Source organism: Callospermophilus lateralis, chromosome 14, assembly GCF_048772815.1.
Source record: "Callospermophilus lateralis isolate mCalLat2 chromosome 14, mCalLat2.hap1, whole genome shotgun sequence".
NCBI lineage: Eukaryota > Metazoa > Chordata > Mammalia > Rodentia > Sciuridae > Callospermophilus > Callospermophilus lateralis.
In genome coordinates, this window is record NC_135318.1 from 60,136,775 (window position 1) to 60,158,507 (window position 21,733).

Below are 21,733 nucleotides of genomic sequence, written 5' to 3' on the forward strand. Positions count from 1 at the left end.
CTGCCTTAGCCTCTTGTATCACTAGAAATAACAGGTATGTGCCACTGTGCCTAGCTTTTTACTTTCTTAGTCATGTCATTTGTGGTATCAAAATTTTAAATTTTGATGTAATCTGTATCTATTTTTAGTTACCTGCAGATTTACATCAATTTTCCCTATTTTTTAAAATTGTGGTAAAACACAAAATTTTCCATCTTAACTATTTTTTAAGTGTAGAGTTCAGCGGTATTAAATAAATTCATAGTGTTGTACAAACATTACCATAATCTCTCTTCATACCTTTTCTTGTATAACTGAAACTGTATCTATTAAACAATTAACTCCCCATTCTCTCCTCCTCCAACCCCTGCACCACAAAAAACTAAGTTGGGGCTGGGGTGTGTACCTATAATTCTAGATACTTAAGACAGTTAGGCAGAATTGAGAGTTTGAGGCCAATCTGGATAACTTACTGAGATCTTATCTCAAAAAGCAAGCAAGCAAACAAAAAGCATCTAAATCTTGAAGTGTTCTCTGAACAAATGGGTCATATGAAATACCCAAATTCCAAAAACTAATCCTGTATCATGTAACTAAAACCCCCAAATGAATTTAATTCCTGTTTACTGTTACCTTAGATGTAACTGGCATCTCTCTATGTTCTTAAAAAAGGTGTATTTGTAGAATTCAATGTTAAATTAGTGGGAGGTATCAGGCACTTCCCACTTTTATATGTGTGTGGTTGATATTTAAACAACTATCTGAGATCCTCTAGAAAGCAGAGTCTGAGGCAAGGATTAAATCACTGGTATTTTATTTGCAATATTTAAAAACAGAGTGGTAAGGGTGAAGAAAAGGGTAAGCGAAGCAAGAAGCAATGCTAAGCAATGTGATGCAACGTTGCTTTACAATGAGCCAGAAAGACGTGCAGGATGTCTGGCATGTGTATTCACTCAGTAAGCCGGACCTTCTCTGGAAGGCTCAGAAACATGGTTGAGAGTAGTGTTCAGCAGGGAAAAGAAGGGGCAGGCTCCCTCTGGTCCTCAACACTTCATTCATCAAGAACTCCTAGAGGGAGCAGACTCCTCCACACTTCTGGATCATTACCTCACCCTTCAGTGGCAGCCCAGAAAGCTATTGTATAGCATTTCCTCTAAAGTAGGGCCATATCTGTGAAGAGAGTATACAAGGTGCAGGGCTGGAAGGACCTTGCAGGCCCAGAGCCAACTTGGATTCTAGTTAACTTGGGGAATCTCAATAAGATTTGGTATCAAAGGTTTTTAAAAAAGGGGAATGTGGACCCAGAGGCAGACGGTGCTTTCAGAGAAGGAAGGGGTTGAGGAAGCCTGAGATGGTGCCCTAGAACCTGTATTTCATATAGCACAAGACATAAATAAAATGACAAGGTAAGTTGTTGAAAAAGGGATCTTTCCCTTAGTGGGCAGGGATGGGAGAAAAGACTTTATAGAGATGTAGCTTATACAATGAGAAGGACTGGCTCACAGCAACCACAGGGGAGACTACAGCCAAGGGAACAATCTGGAAGAATAAGCACATGGTGGCATAAATGTGTATGGCGCAATGTACCATGAAATGGCTGGCACACAGACATGGAGTGGAACATAGTAAAAGGCTTTGAGAAGTCAGCCTGCAGTCAGATAAAGAAAGCCTTGACAAGGAGCTAAAAATGGAATCTGAAGCCCATAAGCCATTCAAGATTTCCAAGAGGAGAATAACATGACTGAACTATTTTCAGGACATAATTCTGGGACAGTTATTGCAATTTCACTGGAAAGAAGGTTTAGATAGGATCCTAGATGGGGCCTCCTTCCATAGTAGGAATGTTTGTGGCTCCAAATCATAACTCAATGGCCTGCACTCCTGGGACACAATGCACTAAATTTTTTTAAAAACTCAAGCTTACCAAACTGAGGATAAACCCTTACAGCAATTTATTTGGCAATTAAATTCTCATTATGTGGGTCTCATAGCTATCTCTAGCCCCTACTCAAACCTCACCAAATAACAGTAAAGGTATATTTAAAGATAAAAATTCCCAAAAAAGTGGGACAGATGATGAATATAGATGACAGATGGCAATAAAATTTTCAAAGATGATACTATCAAAATGGAGAAAAATAAAACCTAAATGTGTGCAGCAGTGGGAAAGTAAACAGAAAACAAAGTGACCAATCACCTTATTACTATGGGAAAACAGAGCTTCCATCAGTTTCAATGCCCCAATCTTAAATACAGACAGGGCCAATAAATAGGGTTACCAGGTATTTCAAGAATACCTCTTTGGAGAAACAGAGGCACAAACAAGGGAAAAAAGAAAGTTGATGTGGAGATCAAAAGGAACTTTAAAAACAGGTATCATTAAAGAGATAAAAGATAATACATTCATTAAAAAAAAAAAAAGAGCTAGTTCTTAGAAATAAGTATTAGAGGTGGTAGTAGAATAAGCCCAAAGTCTTGGCTACTCAGGAGGCTGAGGCAAAGGATTGCTTGAGCCTGGTAATTCAGGGCCAGCCTGGGCAACATATAAGACCCCATCTCTTTAAAATTATACACATATTAAAAAAACCCTAAAAAATATATAATTACATACACACAAGTGTGTGTTTAGAAAACAGTAGATTTTTTAAAAAAGCAAAGGGCTTAAAAATAGAAAATAGGAGAAAAAAAAATACAATTAACTTAGAGGTACATTTCAGAAAATCCAACATTCAACTAGATGTTCCCCCAGAAGAGCGTAAAAATGAAAATTTCTCATAACTTGCCAGATTGAAAGGCTCATTAAATATAGTATTATGCATTTTAAAATACATTAAGACACCTGAAATAAAGACCTTAAAGCTTCAAGAAAAAAAAAAATAAAAGCTCCAGAATCAGAATAGTTACAGGATTCAACAGTAACAATGACATGCAGAACAATGTATACATGCATTTAAAAGTGCCCACCTGCAATTTTATAGCAAATTCAACTATTAATGAAGAAAAAAATAAATCAATTTGTCACTAAAGAATTTCAAAAAATTTACATCCTGGGGGCAAGGGTTTGGGCTCAGTGGTCGAGTGCTTGCCTAGCATGCATTATATCCCCGGCACCACATAAAAATAAACAAATAAAATAAAAGTATTGTGTCCATCTACAACTAAAAAAAAATATTTTAAAAAAATTACATCCCATTGACTACTGAAGGATATAATCCACCAAATAGGGAAGGAAACCATGAAAGCAGCAGCTACAGGATCCAGGAGACACAAGAGAGGCCTAAGAAATAAACAGGGTAAAGATGAAGTAGAATTCCGGGAAGGAGCTATGCCTAGGTCTAGAGAACAGCTAATATACCTGTTACAGACAGAGTTGTGTTCCCCCCAAATTCCTATGTTGAAGTTCTAAATACCAACATCTGGAGATGTGACTGTAGTTGGGAGAAAGAGTTTTTAACCAGGTAAGTAAATTCAAGTGAGGTGCTAGGATGGGCCCTCATCCAACATGACTGACATCCTTTTAAGAGGAAAGGGCTGATGATGTAGCTCAGAGGTACAGCACCTCCCTAGTAAGTGAGGACCTGGATTCAATCCCTAGCACCACTAAAAAACCAAACCAAACCACCAAAAAACCACTGGAGAGAGAGAGAGATTAGGACACTGAGAAACACAAAAGAAAGACCATGCAAAGACATAGGAAGAACCAGTCATCCACAAAATGATAAGAAAAGCCTCAAAGAAATCAACCCTGCTGACATCTTTATCTTTTCTAGTTTCCAGAACTATTAGCAAACACATTTCTGTAATTTAAGCTACCCAGTCTGTGGTATTTTGTTATGGTAGCCCTAGAAAACAAACACAGAACCTAACCTGAAACAGACCAAGAGGGCTCCAGGGAAGATTTCAAACGAAAAAGAATCTGATGAATTTACCCATGTTGAGATATTTTACAATGCTATTAGAGATTTGGGGTACGAACTAGTGATAGGTCCATAGGAAATGAAGCAAAAATGACAGGGCACAGGGGATTATAAGAAACGTAACTATGGTACCTTATGGCTCATGGAATAATATTTACCTAGTAACATGAATTTAGAACAGATTTAACCACAAGTTTTATGTGTGGAATGGGTAGAAGGTCTGCAAAAGCATTCTCCTCATCTACCATAGTATCACAAATTGAAAAATCAAGCAGTGGCTATAGTCATATTATTTAAATAATGGAGCCAAATACCAGATGATAACATGAAAATACTTAAGGTGGTTGCTTCTGAGAAAAGAATATTGGGGCAGGGCAGAGGACTGTTCTTTTTCATGGTAATCTCAGTAGAGTTTAAAATGTGCTTTTAAAATAAAAACATAAATTTTAAAAGCCTGAACAGACTACGAAAGCCCTTTTTAAAAGGGGGCTGCTGGTCCTTTTAGCCAGAAGCCTTTTAATGGTATGAGCAGAAACCAGAACCAATGTGTTACAGAATAAATGAAACAAGAGATTTCAAATCCTAATTAGTTTTTTTTTTTTTTTTAAACAAGCCATGCTGATAGCTAAAATAAGGGAGAATACAAAAGGGATGATAAATAAAAATTTTTGAAGGAGGCAAAGCTTATATGATGGCCCTTTCTACTGGGAGTGTTTTCCTTTGAAGCTGCTTGCCAAGGCCTTTTTCACAACTATGAGACTAGCTGGATTCCCATACCTACCCCTGCTGATTCTGCTTTGCCTTACAGTTGTCTTGCTCCAATTTCTTCCAATGTGAGCCTTCAGGATGTATCCTGGGGAACAATTCTATAAGAGTAGGCTTGTAGCAAGAAGGACTTTTGTATCTCTGTTAAATGTGGAGAGCAGAGAAAAACTTTATGAGCCATTACTTAGATCAAATAGAGTACCCTGATTGAGCCAATCAGATACAGGCAAGAACAGCTGAAGTAGAATACTTCCTTAAAGTCAGATTGTTCATACACAAGAGAGAACAGAGAAAATACCCCTCATATGCAGTATCAGAAATCCTCAAAACCAGAGGCTTTAAAAAAGGAAGCCAAGTTGCCCAAGTATTCATCAAATATTGATTGAGAGGATGATGAGACACTTGGCTTGGGTAAGCAAAGGTTTCTGGCTCCCTCTGCACTAAAAATAATTAATATTCTCCCAAATGATCTACCTTCATGTTCCTGAGGTAAAGCACCACTCCAGTGATAGGCAACTGGAGAAAAATCCCAGAGGGTTATGTTCAGCAGAGGAGCAATTACATCAAAACATCCCAGATATCCCAGGCAATTTATAGTCACACCCCATTTGTTCATCAGTCAACCTTTATAATCGATAAAGTTTCTAAGTTTTCTGGATAGTTCTACCCTATTCAAGACATTTATCCTATCAGGTAAATAATGATTTGATTTAATTAACCAGCATTCTGGTTTATCAAATCAGTTTCTCTCACCCAACTGCTAACCAATCTCTCAAATTTTATCCATCTCTGGGTTAGATGGCATATCTGGCAATTCAGTGAAAGGAAGTTGGTCAAATACCACAAAAAAACTGCCAAAGAAAGAAATGTATAATCACAAAAACACCACAATTAATTACAGATAGTGACTAGCTTCTAAAGAAATTTTCTCCTAGGTAAATTTTAATTGAAATTTTGAAGAATTATGGAAAAAAGATACCCTTGTGACTGGGTCAATAGAACACGACAAAAAAACACTAAAAATTTCTGTACATACACAAACTTATGTTACAAGTCTAGTCAGAAGAAAATACATAGAAAAAAGATACTATTTTAAAAAATAACCTGCAAGAGAAGTTCTTAATACTTAAGTCCTAAAATATCATCTTCCTTTAGAAAACTTTAAGACTGGAATGACAGGTTTTGTTCTTTTTTTTTTTGTTTGTTTTGTTTTGGTATTGCTGTAATTACTGTAAATTTATCAGCAAAAAGGTAAATATCAATGTAATTCCTTTAAAAGCTTGAACACATATAAAGGAAACAATAAAATAGATACATACAAAATAAAAAATAATAAAAAAAAAAACAAGCAAAAACCTCATTTGACCTGAAAAACCTCATTTGACCTGATTTTATTAATCACTCCAGTTATCTTCAGTGCAGCTCTGGTCTCCAGGGAGATATCCAGGACAGGTTTTGTATCACTCGGTCCATCCCCAGTAGGCTGGATAGGACAGTCTCTGATAACTGCCAGGATACCACCTCTTATCCTGGACTGCTTGACTGCCATTTGGCTTCACATTCCAAAAGTATCTCCTTTGTGAATAGTCCTCTCCAGCAGGGCCAGGAGGAGGGATATGGCCTCTCTGGTAAACATTCTGATTTTGTGAAAATTTTCTTAAACAAAAAGCAATAATCCATTATTAGTATTAATGAAACATATAATAAGCTTTATGAAATAATATACAGATATCCTGATTCTTCTGTTTGCTACCTATTTCACCTTAGCAGATAAATTACTTAAATCATTTTGTCTCCTAATTCTTTATAAAACAGAGCTAATAGTATCTTCCCAGGTTATTATGAAGGTAAAATAAGACAATATATTTAAATTTCCTACAATGCCCTGGAACATAGACAGGTTCCCAGGAGTCTTTCTACTGTTCCCTCCAAAAGCCTGGCAGGGTTAAAATAAAACAATAAAGCTATTTAGTATGGAAATGGGGGTGCTTTTGCTTTATAAGTAAGTATACATTAATTAGAAAGTATAAAAAATTACTCTAGCCATGGTACATGCAAATTTGGTTAATTAGGATTTAATCATTTCAAAAGCAAGATCAGTGAATACATATAATTACAAAAATTTGGAAATTTGATAAAAGAAAAATGAAACCTACAAATCCCCCTTAATCCCACTTCATCTAATTCAACTGGTTCATATTTCCTTTTGGTCTTTTTCTATTTGCATCTTTTTTTTTTGACTGTTGAATTATAACCTATTGTTTTTACTTATCATAAGTGAGCTATCATTTTCAATGGTTTTACAAAATGTCATAGTATGAATATAACTATTCTGCTATATTCTCCACTATTAGAAATTCAGACCACCAGTCTTTACTATTATAGTATTTCTTGTATTAACATCCCCAATATTATACTACTGTAGTTTGAGCACCAAGCCCAGTGTCTGAGACATAGTAGGGAGTTTGGAAATGTGTTGAATCACAGAATATAGCCTTTTCCATATTTTGAAGTATTTCCTTAGTCTCAACATGGAATCACCATGAGTATTGTTATAGACATTAAAATTGTGTTTCAAAAGGGTTGTCACTAGCAAGATCTTTTAAAAACATTTACATCTTTAAAAAAAAAAATGCCAACATATTTTTTCAAAGTGTTTACAATGTGCTACACTGTTTTAACTCAAGTAGTCATCACTGACAATGCCTATGGGGGCATGTATTATTCAAATCTCACTTGGCTGATAAATAAAGAGAACTCTAGAGAGGTTAAGTATCTCACCCAAGATCATACACTGGATGAATGGCAGAGCCAGGATGCAAATCCAGGACCAGCCTGACAACCATGGGGCTGCTCATCAAAAACTGTTGCTAAAATAGTGAAAGAATAATACTCTTTTGCTCTTTTTTGATGGTCAATTTCAGGTATCAATTTGATTAAGGAATACCTAGACAGCTGGTAAAGCATTATTTCTAGATATGTCTATGAAGGTGTTTTGGAAAAGGCTGGTGTGTGAGTTGGTAGACTGAGTGAGGAGATCCTCCCTCAATGTAGGTAAACCCCAATCAAAGAGAAGAAAAGGTGAATTTGCCCTCATCTCTAGAACTGGGACACCCTTCTTCTCCTGTTCCTGATATCAGAACTCCAAGAGTCACGGCCCTTGGACTCTAGGACTTGCATGAGTAGTTACCCCTTTCCCCTACCTTCCCATGTCCAAAACCCATGGATTCTCAGGCCTTTGGTGTCAAGACTAAGTCTGAGAATTACCAGGTTCCCTGGTTCAGATGTTTTTTTCACTTGGTCTCTAGCTTTCAGAAGCCAGTTGTAGGATCTCTAAGCCTCCATAATAACATGAACCAATTTCCCTAATAAAGCCTCGCTTATGTATGTATGTACGTATGTATGTATGTATGTATCTATCTATCTCTTATTGGTTCTCTCTTTTTGGAGAGTCAATAGACTATTTTAATCAAACTGAAATTTTTCCCATTTCCAAAGTGAAATATTTTTGTGATTTATCTGTTCAAATCCTTTGTTTCTATTGCTATTTTATTATTTTCACTTAATTTATATTTACTCTTTTTCCTTATTCTGAAAACCATACCACAATTCATGTAGTCTAAGAATGCAAGATTCTTTCTGGTAGACATATCAGACTGAATTTTACAAATCAATGAAAATGTCTAAATTCCCTTCCAACTGCCTCTGAAGTTTCCTATTTCTCTATTTAGTATCTGATTTTTCAAAATACACAACAAGATGACACCTTCTGGTTTACAATGATCAGTAAGAAAACATCAACTGCTCATCATTATCAAAACATATTTTCAATGATTTATAGTATTAATTTCTATTTTAGGTTCAGAAAAAGGAAAAGCAGAGGTACCTGAATGGCTGCTGCAAGTGTGGGGACTGGGTGTGAAAACGCCGGGAAGGCATTGCATAACCATAGGTCCGATGTAAGTTATACCTAGACCCTTGGTTACCAGACTTGTTAGAGGTGTGGACTGGTTCCATGAGATGTGCTGAGTCTTCAAAATCACTTGTCCTGGATACACCGGAATTCCAATTCCTCAAAGAGAGCATTTCCATACAATATTACTGGTTTCCAAACTTGGTAGTAAATTAAGTGACTAAATATTTTGGCTTATAAAAATGAAAATTCCTTCCTCTGACAATCCCTATTTATAAGGCTCCCCCCAGCAAGTGAATAAGCTACCAGAAGATGGATATATTCAGTTTGAATTACACAAAAGAGAGCTCCCTAACCACAAATTTCACATATAAGACTTACTTTCTGACAGGACCATTCTGAAGGTCTTCAATGTAGTTTTGTCTCTCTATGCAATGTCCCCGGCACCTATTGAATACTGAGGAGTGGATGAACTGTTAGAAATAATTGTAGAGACAACAAAACTTTCCAAGAGAAAGTAAACCAAAGCTGAAATTCATTGACTAATTATTTAGGCTGTTGTAACTCACTACTTCCAAATATATTCCTTTATAAACTTCGGAAAAAGATTATCTTGTTTGGGTTTTGTTTTTCTTTCCTTTTTTCTTTTGGTGCTGGAGATCAAACCCAGGGCCTCAAGCATTCTAAGCAGGTACTCTACCACTGAGCTATACCCCCAGCCCCAAAAGTTAGTTTTCTTTTCCTTTTTTAAATTTGTTATATTGGAACAAATGAATTACGAACTATTTTTCCCAAAATTTGAGAAATTCATCTACATTTTTACCTTTAACTTTTATGAAAAGGAAAAAATAGTGACAACCCTCATACTTACATTCAATTGCATCATCTGGCCTCATGCCTTCTACATCAATCAAATATCTAACAAAACAACATAATTTGGGTCATTTATATATACGAAAAGAAAAAAGTTTTTTTTTCAAAAGGTCCAATTTCACTTACAAATGGAGACATAAAAATCTTAAAGAAAATATCAGCACATCTAATTCAACAATAATTATTAAGAATGATATGCCATGACCACGAAAGACCTTACTCCAAGAATGCAAGATGACCCAACTTTAGAAGATCTATTAATAAAAATACTTACATTGATATAATAATAATTTAAGTAATAAAGGAAAGGAAATATGGGACCAAACTGACAGATGTTTTACAATGTATTTGAAAAATTAAATAGTTGTTTTTGATCAAAATACTTTGTACACTAAAAACTGAAGACTTCCTTAAATTGTCAAAGAATTTATCAGGAACCAACAAGCAAAAAACAAATAGGGAAAAATATTAACCTCATATCCAAAAAATATTTTGTAACAAATGTCTGGGCCAGAATGGAGATGCCATCACCTCAGCAATTTCTTCCTTACTCTCTCTTTTTTTTTTTTTAGTTATCGGCGGACACAACATCTTTGTTTTTTTTTTGTATGTGGTGCTGAGGATCGAACCCGGGTCGCACGCATGCTAGGCGAGTGCGCTACCGCTTGAGCCACATCCCCAGCCCCCTTCCTTACTCTCATCTTCATCCCACCACCAAGTACTGACAATGATGTAACCTAAATATCTCTAGAATATGACCACACCTTTCCACCAAATGACTACCACACTTAGTAGTCCAAGCTACTACTATGCCTTAATTCCTACAAAAGCCTCCTAACATGACTCCTTTCTTCTGCAGTTTATTCTTTACTCAGTAGTAAAATGAAAAGTTGAAAATACAAATTTGAATATATTCTACACACTCACCCCCAACAAAAAAGTTCAATAGTTTTCTTGTGTTCTTAAAATAAAACAAAGCCTTAAACCCAGCTCTGAATGATCTAGCTCCTACCCATACTTCCAGATCCATTTTAATGCTATACTTACCCCATGGTCTGATTCCTCCAACACAGTTAATGTCATCTTGTTACAGGGTCTTTGCTGCTTCTTATGTCCACTATTCTCTCCACAGTGTCCCTAACTGGTCAGTACCAATTCAACTTCTGATATTTGCTCAAAGTTCTCCATGGAAACCTAGTCCCTATCATTTATAATTGAGTGCCTATCAGTTATCTCTGGGACAATGACAAACATATTCAAAGATGCTCATACATGAATGTTTGCTATTTTAGTGCTTTATAATATCAAAAACTTATGACTTTCATGTTCATCAGTATACAAAAGTGCAGCCTTTAAAAAGAACATGGTCACAAAGCACTTTCTACAACATATTAAACTATAAAACAGAACATCTATTATACCATAAACTAACTAAAAAATAAATAAATAAATAAATAAATAAATAAATAAATAAATAATATATATATATATGCTTGTATCTGCATTTTTGAAGTTTAAAAAGATGTACACTAAATTATTAATAATGGTAATCTCTGGGTGGGGAACTATATTTCTTTCTACTTTACACATTTTTATACTGATTGCATTTCTTGCAACAAACTTACACTACCATTGCTATCAGACAAAAACAACTTAAACACAGTTTGCCTCTGGGGTTGGCAACTCACCTGCAGATGAGGTAACCAGTCCGGTTTAAGCCATGTGTACAGTGGACACCAATAAGTTTGTCTATAAAACAAGAAATACAGTTAAGTAACTAAAATAGATACACTAAAAAAAGTTATACAATTATTGAAGAGTAACATTTAAAGATACCCCAATATTACCATTACCCTGAAAAGAAATTTTTAAAAATACATATATAGTATAAAAAATTGTCTACTAGAAAATCAACATTCACTGTTTCGAGGAAATTTCAAATAACCTCATGATGTAAATCAATGATGTAAACTGTAGAAGATCTGATCAGGTATTAAAAGCTACACTTGTATTGAGACAAATTCATTGGTTCAAATAGAGCACCTATCAGTAACCGATTAAGTTATAGAAAAAGGAAGTGAAAAAAAAAAAAAAAACCCAACAGACTAGAAGAATAAAATTTGTTTTTGAATAAAACAAATGGAATGCCTTCACCTTTTAAAAAATATTTTTGGGGCTGGGGATGTGGCTCAAGCGGTAACACACTAGCCTGGCATGCACGGGGTACTGGGTTCGATACTCAGCACCACATAAAAATAAAATAAAGATGTGTGTCCACCAAAAACTGAAAAATAAATATTAAAAAATTCTCTCTCTCTCTTCCAAAAAAAAAAAATTTTTTTTTTTTTTTTTGCTGTGCTGGAAATGAAACTTGGGGCCTCACACATGCTAGGCAAATGCTTCACCACTGAGCTACATATGAATCCAGCCTCCACTTTTGATATTGAATACAACACTTGTTAGTTACTTTTAGTTAGTTAGTTACTTTTCTCAAAGTGGAAAAATATCAGAAATAGCTTAAACATGTATAGCAAAGATACAATTTCATTTGCCTGCTCTGTTTTGTTTCACTGCTAACTTTGCCTTTTGTTGTCTTTTTTAGGTAACTCTCAGATCTCTCACCTCTTAACTGATACAGAAGACAAAAGAACCATTATAGAAGACAAAAGGACTTAAAACCCTTAATCTATTATCTCCATCTGACATTTTCACCTTAACACCATAAAAGACAATGGGCCTATTATCAGAACTATTAAAAATATCAAAAACTTCCAACTCCATTTAAAATGCATATCAGATAACTCCCCCCCCACCAAACTCACCATTGTCTTTATTTTCTTTCAAAAATCCACTAACAGCACATTTGAATTTAAAAATAGTGTTGTTATCAGGCACTTGATGCCCAACTGTAAAAATTTTTAAGTAAGGAATAGTTTCTGGCAAATCCTATAAGGAAAAACCAAGAAAAAATATACATATATTATTTTTATTTGTAGGGAAACAATTAAAGATAAGAGGAGCTGGAATATAAACCAAGAGATTATAATAATCTTATTATACATCAACAATTCTGATAGAAGAGCCAGTTTTTCTGCAAGCTGCTCCATTCACAAATTTTTACTTTGTAATTATATTTCATTACAACATAGGAGGTGTATAACCAATTAGAACAACAACAACAAAAACTTCAGGAGAGATAGTCAATAGGATGTATACACAGCAAATTCCATGTGAACAAATGCACATATAGATAATTAAGTATTATATGAACAGTCCTACCCAATATTATACAGTATAACGGCCATGCCTTCATAAAGCAGCTGTGATTTAAGCAGAAGTATTCTTGGGGTGGGAAAAAGTAGACATAGCTAAAAGACAGAAGAGGGTAAGTGAAAAGCCTACAGCTCAGAATTGAAATGGAAAGTATCAGCATGAGCCTATGCTTTTACATTATAAACACACACGCACAAATAATTTGACCAAAGAAAGCCTATGAACAATGTCAGCCTGGTACCTCTAGCAGATTGTCCCCGCCCCCCTTTTAAAAATACTTTTTTAGTTATACATGGATGCAATATCTTTATTTTGTTTGTTTATTTTTATGTGGTGCTGAGGATTGAACCCAGGATCTCACATGTGTGAGGCAAGCGCTCTGCCACTGAGCCACAACCCCAGCCCAGATTGTAGTCTCTTAACTAAAAGAAATCTAAGTACCTTATTAAAATGGCTCATTCAGGTTGGGGCATAAAATATACAAGACGAGCCTAGAACTAAGAGTGAATAAAAATTATTAAGGATGTTTCAAAATGTCTCAAGAGCCAAATGGAGAAGCTCCAACCATCTTGTGCCTCAGTAAGAAAAACAACAGTATGGAGTTCATAATGATATAAAAAATAAATTAATTAAAATCCTACTAGTTCAACTCATTACTGTGAAAACTTAAATAAAATGAAAAAATCATGCCTGCACAACTGGGCAGTAAATCAGGAGAAACTTCTCTTTATAAAAAAAAAAAATACAGCTAATAAATTTAGAAAGAATTATTGATGGGGCTGGGGATGTGGCTCAAGCGGTAGCATGCTCGCCTGGCATGTGTGCGGCCCGGGTTCGATCCTCAGCACCACATACAAACAAAGATGTTGTGTCCGCCGAGAACTAAAAAATAAATATTAAAATTCTCTCTCTCACTTAAAAAAAAAAAAAAGAATTATTGATTTCTCTATTTTTTGAAGTATCATTTCCTGATAGAAGAATGAATACATCATCACTTCTGAAACTGTCTTGCCAAAAAAAAAAAAATCCAGCCTGAATCAGATCAAGCTATATCCAACTACCAACCTGCAAAGAAAAGAACTAGAAAAAACTTTAACAACTCATAAGGATGCAATTATCAAAATCTACATAATAAACACTACCTAATTACTTTAATACATAAGTTTTAAGGCGGGGAGGGGGCAGTAAAACTTAACAACCAATTGCAACGTAACAATATTTTATGAACTTTAGGAGCTAATCCAAGTTTGAGCACTGATGGGATATCTGACATTAAAGAATTGATATCAACAATTAAAAGTATTTATATTTTAAATATACATACCAAAGAAGTAGAGATAAAATTATATGACATCAGAGATTTGCTTTGAAATAATACAGAATGGGGTGAAAGGTAGGGATACAGACCAAACAAGATAGCCATTAGTTGATAAACACTAAAGCTGAATGCATTAATGGGTATACAACAGACACCTATAAGTATTACATCTTTCTGTTTCTGACATTTAGGATAACAGCTTAAAAACAAGAAAATGACAATGGAAAAGTTCAGCAGTTTCTCATAAGGTTAACACAGAACTACCATGTGACCCAGCAATTCTACTCTTAGTTATACATCTAAAAGAACTGAAAGCAAGGAAGGATTCAAACAAATATTTGTTCACTATCCCAGCACAGCGGCGCACGCTATACTCCCAGCAACTCAGGAGGCTGAGGCAGGAGGATCACAAGTTTGACAACACCCTTGGCAATCCAGCAAGGCCTTAAGCACTTTAGTGAAACTGTCTCAAAATAAAAATTTAAAAGGGCTGGAGAGGGGCTAGGATTGTGGCTCAGTGACAGAGCACATGGCACAGTGGCAGAGTACGTGCCTCACCTGTATGAGGCACTGGGTTTGATCCTCAGCACCACACAAAAATGGACTATTGTGTCCATCTACAACTAAAAAAAATATATATTAAAAAAAATGGGCTGGGGAGAAAGCTCAATGGTAAAGCCCCTCTAGATTCAATCCGCAGTACCAAAAAAACCCCCAAACCAAACATTTCTACACCAATGTTAATAGCAGTGATATTCACTATAGCCAAAGGAATAACCCACGTACCTACAGATAGATGAAGGATAAACATAACAGCATATGAACACAATGAAATATTTAGCCATGAAAAGGAATAAGATTCTGATACATGCTACAAATCGATCAATCTGGAAAACATAATTAGTGAAATGCGCTAGACACAGAAGGACAAATATTATTATTCCATTTGTATGAGGTGCCAAGAATAGGCAAAGTTATATAGACAAAAAGTAGATCAGAGGTTACCAGGGGCTGAAAGAGTGGGAGAAAAGGGAATTACTCTTTAATGGTTAAAGAGTTTTTGTTGAAGATGATGAAAAGGATTTGAATATAAACAGTAGTAATGGTGACCAAATAGTTCAATTCATGTCTCCAATCTCATTTTGAGACAGCATTAAAAGCATGTACTTAAAGAAAGATTTGATTTCCTTTTAAAATTATTATTACTCATGAAAGAAGGTTACACTTCACAAAAGCACAAGATGAAAACTATTATTACTGAATTACTATAAATTATTTTAATATCATAATGAAGAATGTTGCTTTCAGTTAAAGGTTCAATTTACCTCTGACTTATAATAGCGCTGAGTATATGTTAAATCAATAATCAGTCCAAGCTCTTCATTTTGTTCTCGGATTTTGTTAAAAAGATCCAGAGGAGAAAAGCGTTCTTCTGGAGCAAGTTTCGCTTCAAAACTCTTGTTAGAGAAAATGAAATAAAGAGTAAATTTGTGTCAAAATCCTCTATTATGCATTTATTCAAATCATATCATGCTAGCAAACTATGAGATACAATGAGAGTTTCTACTCTTCTGGAAGCTAAATTAGAAACCTCTCTTCCAGTGATCCAAAGGAAGAAAAAAACTCACTCAATATGTAAATATGTGTTTATGTTCCACATCCTAATGACTTGTAAATATCCTAGTCAATACTGACATTACTTTTTAAAAAGACTGCTCCTATTTACCTAAGCTTTAGAACCTAACTCTGATTCACAAATAAAGTATTTTTTGCACAATTTTAATGTCCATTGAATTTCTCAGGACACCTTATCAACAAAGTGAAGACTGTATTTTGTGTTGTTTGGAAATCTACTGAGTTGTTCACTGCCATGGAAATATAACCCACCTCAGTCACAGTCTATATTTGTGGATCTTACATTCATAGTGTAAGCACCTCTTTCTTTATATGTTCTACTGTGATAATGCTCATTAATTTAGATATTTAAATTTATATTGCCTAATTATAAATTCAGTATTATTTATAGTTATTGCATTATAATGATTTATTTAAAAGTATGTTTTGAAGTCAATTATATTCATCTGCAAATTTATTTATGGGTACCAAAGAAGCATTTGCTACAAAAAGGAAAGCGGAGTGTGATATGGTTGAAAACCAATGTTCTATTTTTTTTTTACATACAGCCTCTATTAAAAAACAGCAGCCCAAATTAAAAAATTGGTATGAAACAATTTTCAATAGATAGCCACAATACTATTGGCTGATAGTTAATTAGAACATATATACTTCTCAATAGATAGCAGTGAGAATTTATCACATGAACACTTAATTCTATAGATTCAGTTAGGGATTCCCTTGTTTAGTGCAGAGCAGGGAAAATTAAAACGAGATCACTCAACTCAGAAGAGGCAGGCTGGCTCCTGGAGAAGGGTAGCAAAGATGACTACCAAGACACTGTAGAAAACAGTGGAAGCTACTTCTTAATATTATTTTGGAAAATAAGTATTTGGCTGAATTACACAGACACATTCAAAGAAAAGAGATTGTTGAAGAACTTTCTCCATATTTCCAGTTTTGCTATAGCTGGCCATGTTTCTAAATACAATGTTGTATGAAGCACTGTCACACAGCGTCACAGATGTAAACAGACAAGCCACCAAGCACCTCTGGCTCTAAGTAGGAGGTTGCAAAAATTGTGCTTGCTGGCAGCATGTGGGAATTCTTCAAATTCAACATGAATCACTGTAATTTCATAAATTATAGCAATGTATAGAATAATCTTTCCATAGCATGGGTCTGAAGGTAAGAAGAAAATTTACTTTGAAAAATTTCAAGCATGCAAATCTAAGATGTCACTATAGCGTTGACACAGGTTCTTTTTAGTACAGTATTAGCACTGTGGCCTCAATAAATGTATTCTGAGTAAAGGTCACTAGGATCAAGACAAACACAAAAAGCTCTCCAATCCCAACAAACAACAAGAAATAGAGCAAAACTAGTTATTAAATTTATGAATAAATGAAATTAGTTTTCCAATTTAAAAAAATAAAAAAGAATGTTTGACATCACAATTTGATTGTGGTGTGCCAGGAATCTGGCAAAGATTAAGACACCAATGTCAGGCTTTTTTTTTTTCTTTTTTAAAAAATTTTCTTAATTAAGGAAGGTGGTCTAATATAGTGACTAGACACAGGAACAATGAAGTCAGGGCTGACTGAATACAAAAGCTCTACTCTGAAACCCCGAGCCCTGGTTGGATGACATTGTGGACCATATGGATGCATGAATTGTGACTCATAAGTCCCAGAGATAGTCACAAATAAGGGTTTCATTATTTCCAAATGTGTAAAATTCACAAAAATATGGGTGGAGATGGCAGAACCAATGTCCCCTCTACTTTACTAAGGCCAAATGTAGCATGGTTGTAAGTAGCTACATTCCCAAAAGACCATCTCTCAGCAAGGAAGCTCCTCACCATAGAATGTTACAGTTTGGTGACATCATCCCTCTGCAGAGTACATGATGCTCCTTTGCTGGCCATAACCACCTGACTTCCTGCAGGAGATGTGGCCTAGGAAGCCATCAGAGAGAAAAAGAGCACACCTTGCCTGAAGAGGAGAGGATACTAGGGCTTTTAACCCCCTCCCCCAAAGAGGAACCTAAGTTTATGATGTGTACATTACTAGGAAAGTATTTTTAATAACTTTGTGATGAACAATTTTTATTGAATAAATTTTCATCTAGTCTTAAAATATATATTTATATAGCTATGTACATTAAAATTGTATATTAATTTGAAAAAATAAAAAGAAAAAAACCCAGGATTCCTTGTGGTGAATTTAGATTTCTGAAAGAATACTGAATTAACTTTTGCTTACCTTTTGCAAAGGAACTTTGAAAGCAATGAATCGAGTCCCAGGCATCCTCTGTCCAACTGGGAGATAGTCTTTCCACCTAGCAGATATGTTTTTTGTTAGCCAAACTGTATGTTAGCCTTGTCTCCTTGTACAGAATTAAAGCTTCTAGAAAACTAGTCACAGTGCACAGAGCATGTCCCTTCTCTATGCTTTGCATTCTGCCACTTATTCATCCCTGCCTGGTAACAATCCATACATTCCTTCTGCTCATTTCCCCATCTTGAAAACAGATCCAAGGCAACAGAACAAAGACCTCCACAAATAAGGATTATCTGAAATCAGATGACAGAATTTCTGTATCCCTGACAAACCTAATCCCAGTACCAAATGTTAAGGTGTTATCAATATAAACACAGGGTAATGGTTTAAATTCAATTCTTTCACTAAACATGATATTTTAGTTTTAATACAACCGATAGCATCAAATTCAATTGGTAAAGAATTTAAGGTCTATGTTTGACGAGAAAACTCATCACACAGAAAGGGACTGTGAACTTCACTTAAAAATGCTAGTAGTCAACCCTGAAAAGTAATATTTGAGCTCACCTCTGTAGGACTAGTTAGAATTAACTATGGTTAATTCAATATAGCTGAAGCATAGAAAGTCAAGAGTGGCAAAAAATGGGGCTGGAAAAGCAGAGAGGATCCCAGACTATATAGGGCCTTATAGAGCATATAAGAAGATTGTTTTTATTCTTAAAATAATGCTTTACACTGATGTCTATGAGCTACCTTCCCATTCCATTTCAATTTCAAGATGGTTTGGGTGCTCAGACTAAACCCAGGAGTACTTGACCACTAAGCTATACACCCACATTTTTTTTTAAAGAGACAAAGTCTCACTAAATTGCTGAGCCTGTCTTGGAACTTATGACTTTGCCTTCCTGCCTTAGTCTCCCAAGAAGCTGGGATTACAGCCATGCACCACTGTGCCTGGCTCAATTTCAAGTTTTCAATGACCTATTTAAAAGATCTGTGGGAAGAACAGGCTGGAAGAAATTAAAGAATAGATATATGGACACTACTGGACTCAACAGCAAAAGGTCAGGTAAAACCTGCATTAGGATGCTGAAGGAGAAAAATTGAGATTCAAAGGATATTGAGGAGATAAAATTAAAGGGACTCAATGAAGTTTGGAATGAAGGAGAGGAAGATTTCAAGGACTAAACAGTTTCACTGCACAGACGAACAAAGTCCCCAAAACTAACCATTTAGATGTATACAGGAAGATCTCTGAGGTGACACCTGTTAGAAAGCACCAGTTTGCCTTCGGTGATTCCTGGAAATAATGCAAACCACCTTTTCATGAAAGGTCTCATGCAGGTACAGAGGAATTCATTCATATTTAAATCTTATTAGTCATTTTTTTTTCTGTGCCAACAAATAATACAACTTGAGGAACTGAGGGAGGCGTTCCATCTGGATGATTAAGGAGTGTCCCCAACACCAAGTCCCGCCTCAAAGCACTAGTTGACCCAAGGAGCAAAGGACAGAGCCTCCCTTTTAAAAGGGTGGGCGAATTCACTGACCACTACAGCTTCTTTCAGGTTCTGCGGGTGGCGCAGCCGGGGTCAAAGTCTCTAATCCCAGCTTGGCACACGGGTCAAGCTCGCAAAAGCGACAGTGAGAGGCTCAGACCACAAGACACGGAGCCCACGCCCAGACGCTAATAAGAGCCGGAAGGGCCATCCCCAGCACCCGGGGCGTATTACCTTTCCGGGATGCGGTTTCCGCCCTTCCTCTTTGCTGAGGGACGACCAGAAAAGTCGCGTCCCCGACCCCAGCCACTGCGGGCATGATGCCATTGGCTCATTTGGGGGCCGAGATGCCGTCCACCCAATGCCAAGCGGGTCAAAGCCGTCAGTCTGGCGTCCTCGGTGCCGGAATAAGAAGCTGGGTCGGAAGCGCGCCCGGGAGCTACCCACAGAATGCCCGGTGCGTGGCCACTGCGCCTGCGCCACCGCCTGTCGTGATGGCGTCACACGCCGGTTTGCTGAGTCGCAAACAGGATTGACAAACAGGACTTTGGCAGCGACTGCGCCATCCGTGGCCGGAGGCCTGTAGCACAGGTCTGTGAGTTTCTGTGAACATTTCAGAGTTCAAATTGTACAGGACCTGCAATAAAAAGTTAGGTCCCTCTGCAACCAGTTCCTGATGTGTTCTTCGAGATGTGTCCCAGTGTTTACATTTACATTTTGTGTACCTTATAGAAATATTTACTTTCACATATCTGTGTATCCTCTACTTACATAAAAGCAGCATAGGATACGTTCTCCATGATGTGTCTAGAATATGGATTTTTCTCCATTTGTACGTATATCCATCCATTTTTTTGATGACTGAAGAGAATTTCATGGATTATAAGTAACATAACTGAAAGTACCATCATTTATTTAGCCAATACCATATTGATGGACCTCTGGTTGTTTTCAGGTATTTGGTTTTGGTTTTGGTGTTCTGCTGCACACAATGATGTGTGTATATGTGTGTGTGTATAAGATATACACACACACACATATACATATCATACACATACATACATACATACACACACACATACACACACAACTATATCTAAATTTCTAGAAATGTAAATTCTGGAATGGAGGATACACAAACTTATGAAAGTTATGAAAGAAACTGCCTAACTGTCCTCCAAAAATCACATCAACATACACTCCCATTCATAGACAGACTTTTACTGGGTTCCTATCACATGACAGATATCATGCTAAAAGTAGATAACATTTGTTTGTTTTACCAAATACCACAAACAAAACAAAACAAAATTGAGAGACATAAGAGTGGAGCTCAAGTGCAATATCTGCACATCCTTATCAGGCATCGGGACTATTTCTATTAGGAAAACTGTGAATTCAGCTACAAGTAGAAGAGCAAAGAGCAGTGTGTCTGAAGACAGAACAAAGTACTGAATTCCAGATTAAAATGTAGATAATTATGTTAGCAATAGTTTTTTTTTTTTTTTGCCAGGGTGGGGATACCACAGATTGAACTCAGGGGCACTTGACCACTGAGCTAAATCTCCAGCCCTATTTTGTATTTTATTTAGAGACAGGGTCTCACTGAGTTGCTTAGCGTCTCACAGTTGCTGAGGCTGGCTTTGAACTGGAGATCCTCCTGCCTTAGCCTCCCCAGCCACTAGGATTAGAGGCGTGTGCCACTGTGCTCTGCAATGCTAGCAATAGTTTTTAAAAATAATTTTTACTTTTTTGTTTCTTTTTAAATCACCTTAAATGCACTATTATTAATCTTCACAACTATTTTAGAGTTGGGTAAACTGGTGGTCAGAAAAGTCAGTTATTAAATGAATGAAAGAATGAATGGGTGAAAAGACCAGATTAGCTTTAACATTTTGGGGACTGTCATATTCCAACCAATTTTCAACTCATAAGCATTTACAATTCTGAAATTTCCCCCAAATTAAAACTAGGTCAATATGAGTAAGTAGCTAATTGGAAAAAGAAAAGACAACATTGCATGATTTGCAAAAGTATAATTAGGCACATTAGAACTTGACATGAAATTATAAAATACTCTTTTGGAACATAGGAAAACAAATCTCATGAGTATACAATGGCTAGAATGCATGAATGGTACAATAGTTTATAAACATTACAAAATATAAAACATGACATAAATTTCTCAGAAACTAGAATAGCTATGTTGGTCTTGCACTTGAAGTTTTCAAAAAGACACAAGTAGGGGGAGAACAAATTCAGTTATAGTTGACATGAGAAAATTCAGACCTGGGCAGGAG

General features: G+C 36.0%; 1 protein-coding gene across 2 annotated transcripts; it reads right to left on the minus strand.

Annotated features, from left to right (window-relative positions):
- Positions 1 to 776: 776 nt before the first annotated feature.
- Dusp11 (dual specificity phosphatase 11) lies at positions 777 to 19,902 on the minus strand. 2 transcript variants are annotated; one of them, XM_076833047.2, is made up of 10 exons: positions 19,485 to 19,599; positions 19,164 to 19,234; positions 17,917 to 17,992; positions 15,364 to 15,495; positions 12,270 to 12,393; positions 11,136 to 11,196; positions 9,446 to 9,492; positions 8,956 to 9,031; positions 8,548 to 8,733; positions 777 to 6,317 (listed from the first exon to the last, which is right to left on the minus strand). In XM_076833047.2, the coding sequence occupies exons 3-10, from the start codon at positions 17,959 to 17,961 to the stop codon at positions 6,122 to 6,124; spliced, it is 867 nt and encodes a 288-aa protein (XP_076689162.1). In that variant the 5' UTR covers positions 17,962 to 17,992; positions 19,164 to 19,234; positions 19,485 to 19,599; the 3' UTR covers positions 777 to 6,121. The 2 variants fall into 2 exon arrangements, with proteins under 2 accessions (XP_076689162.1, XP_076689163.1); XM_076833048.2 differs by lacking the exons at positions 19,164 to 19,234; positions 19,485 to 19,599 and adding an exon at positions 19,668 to 19,902.
- Positions 19,903 to 21,733: the final 1,831 nt, after the last annotated feature.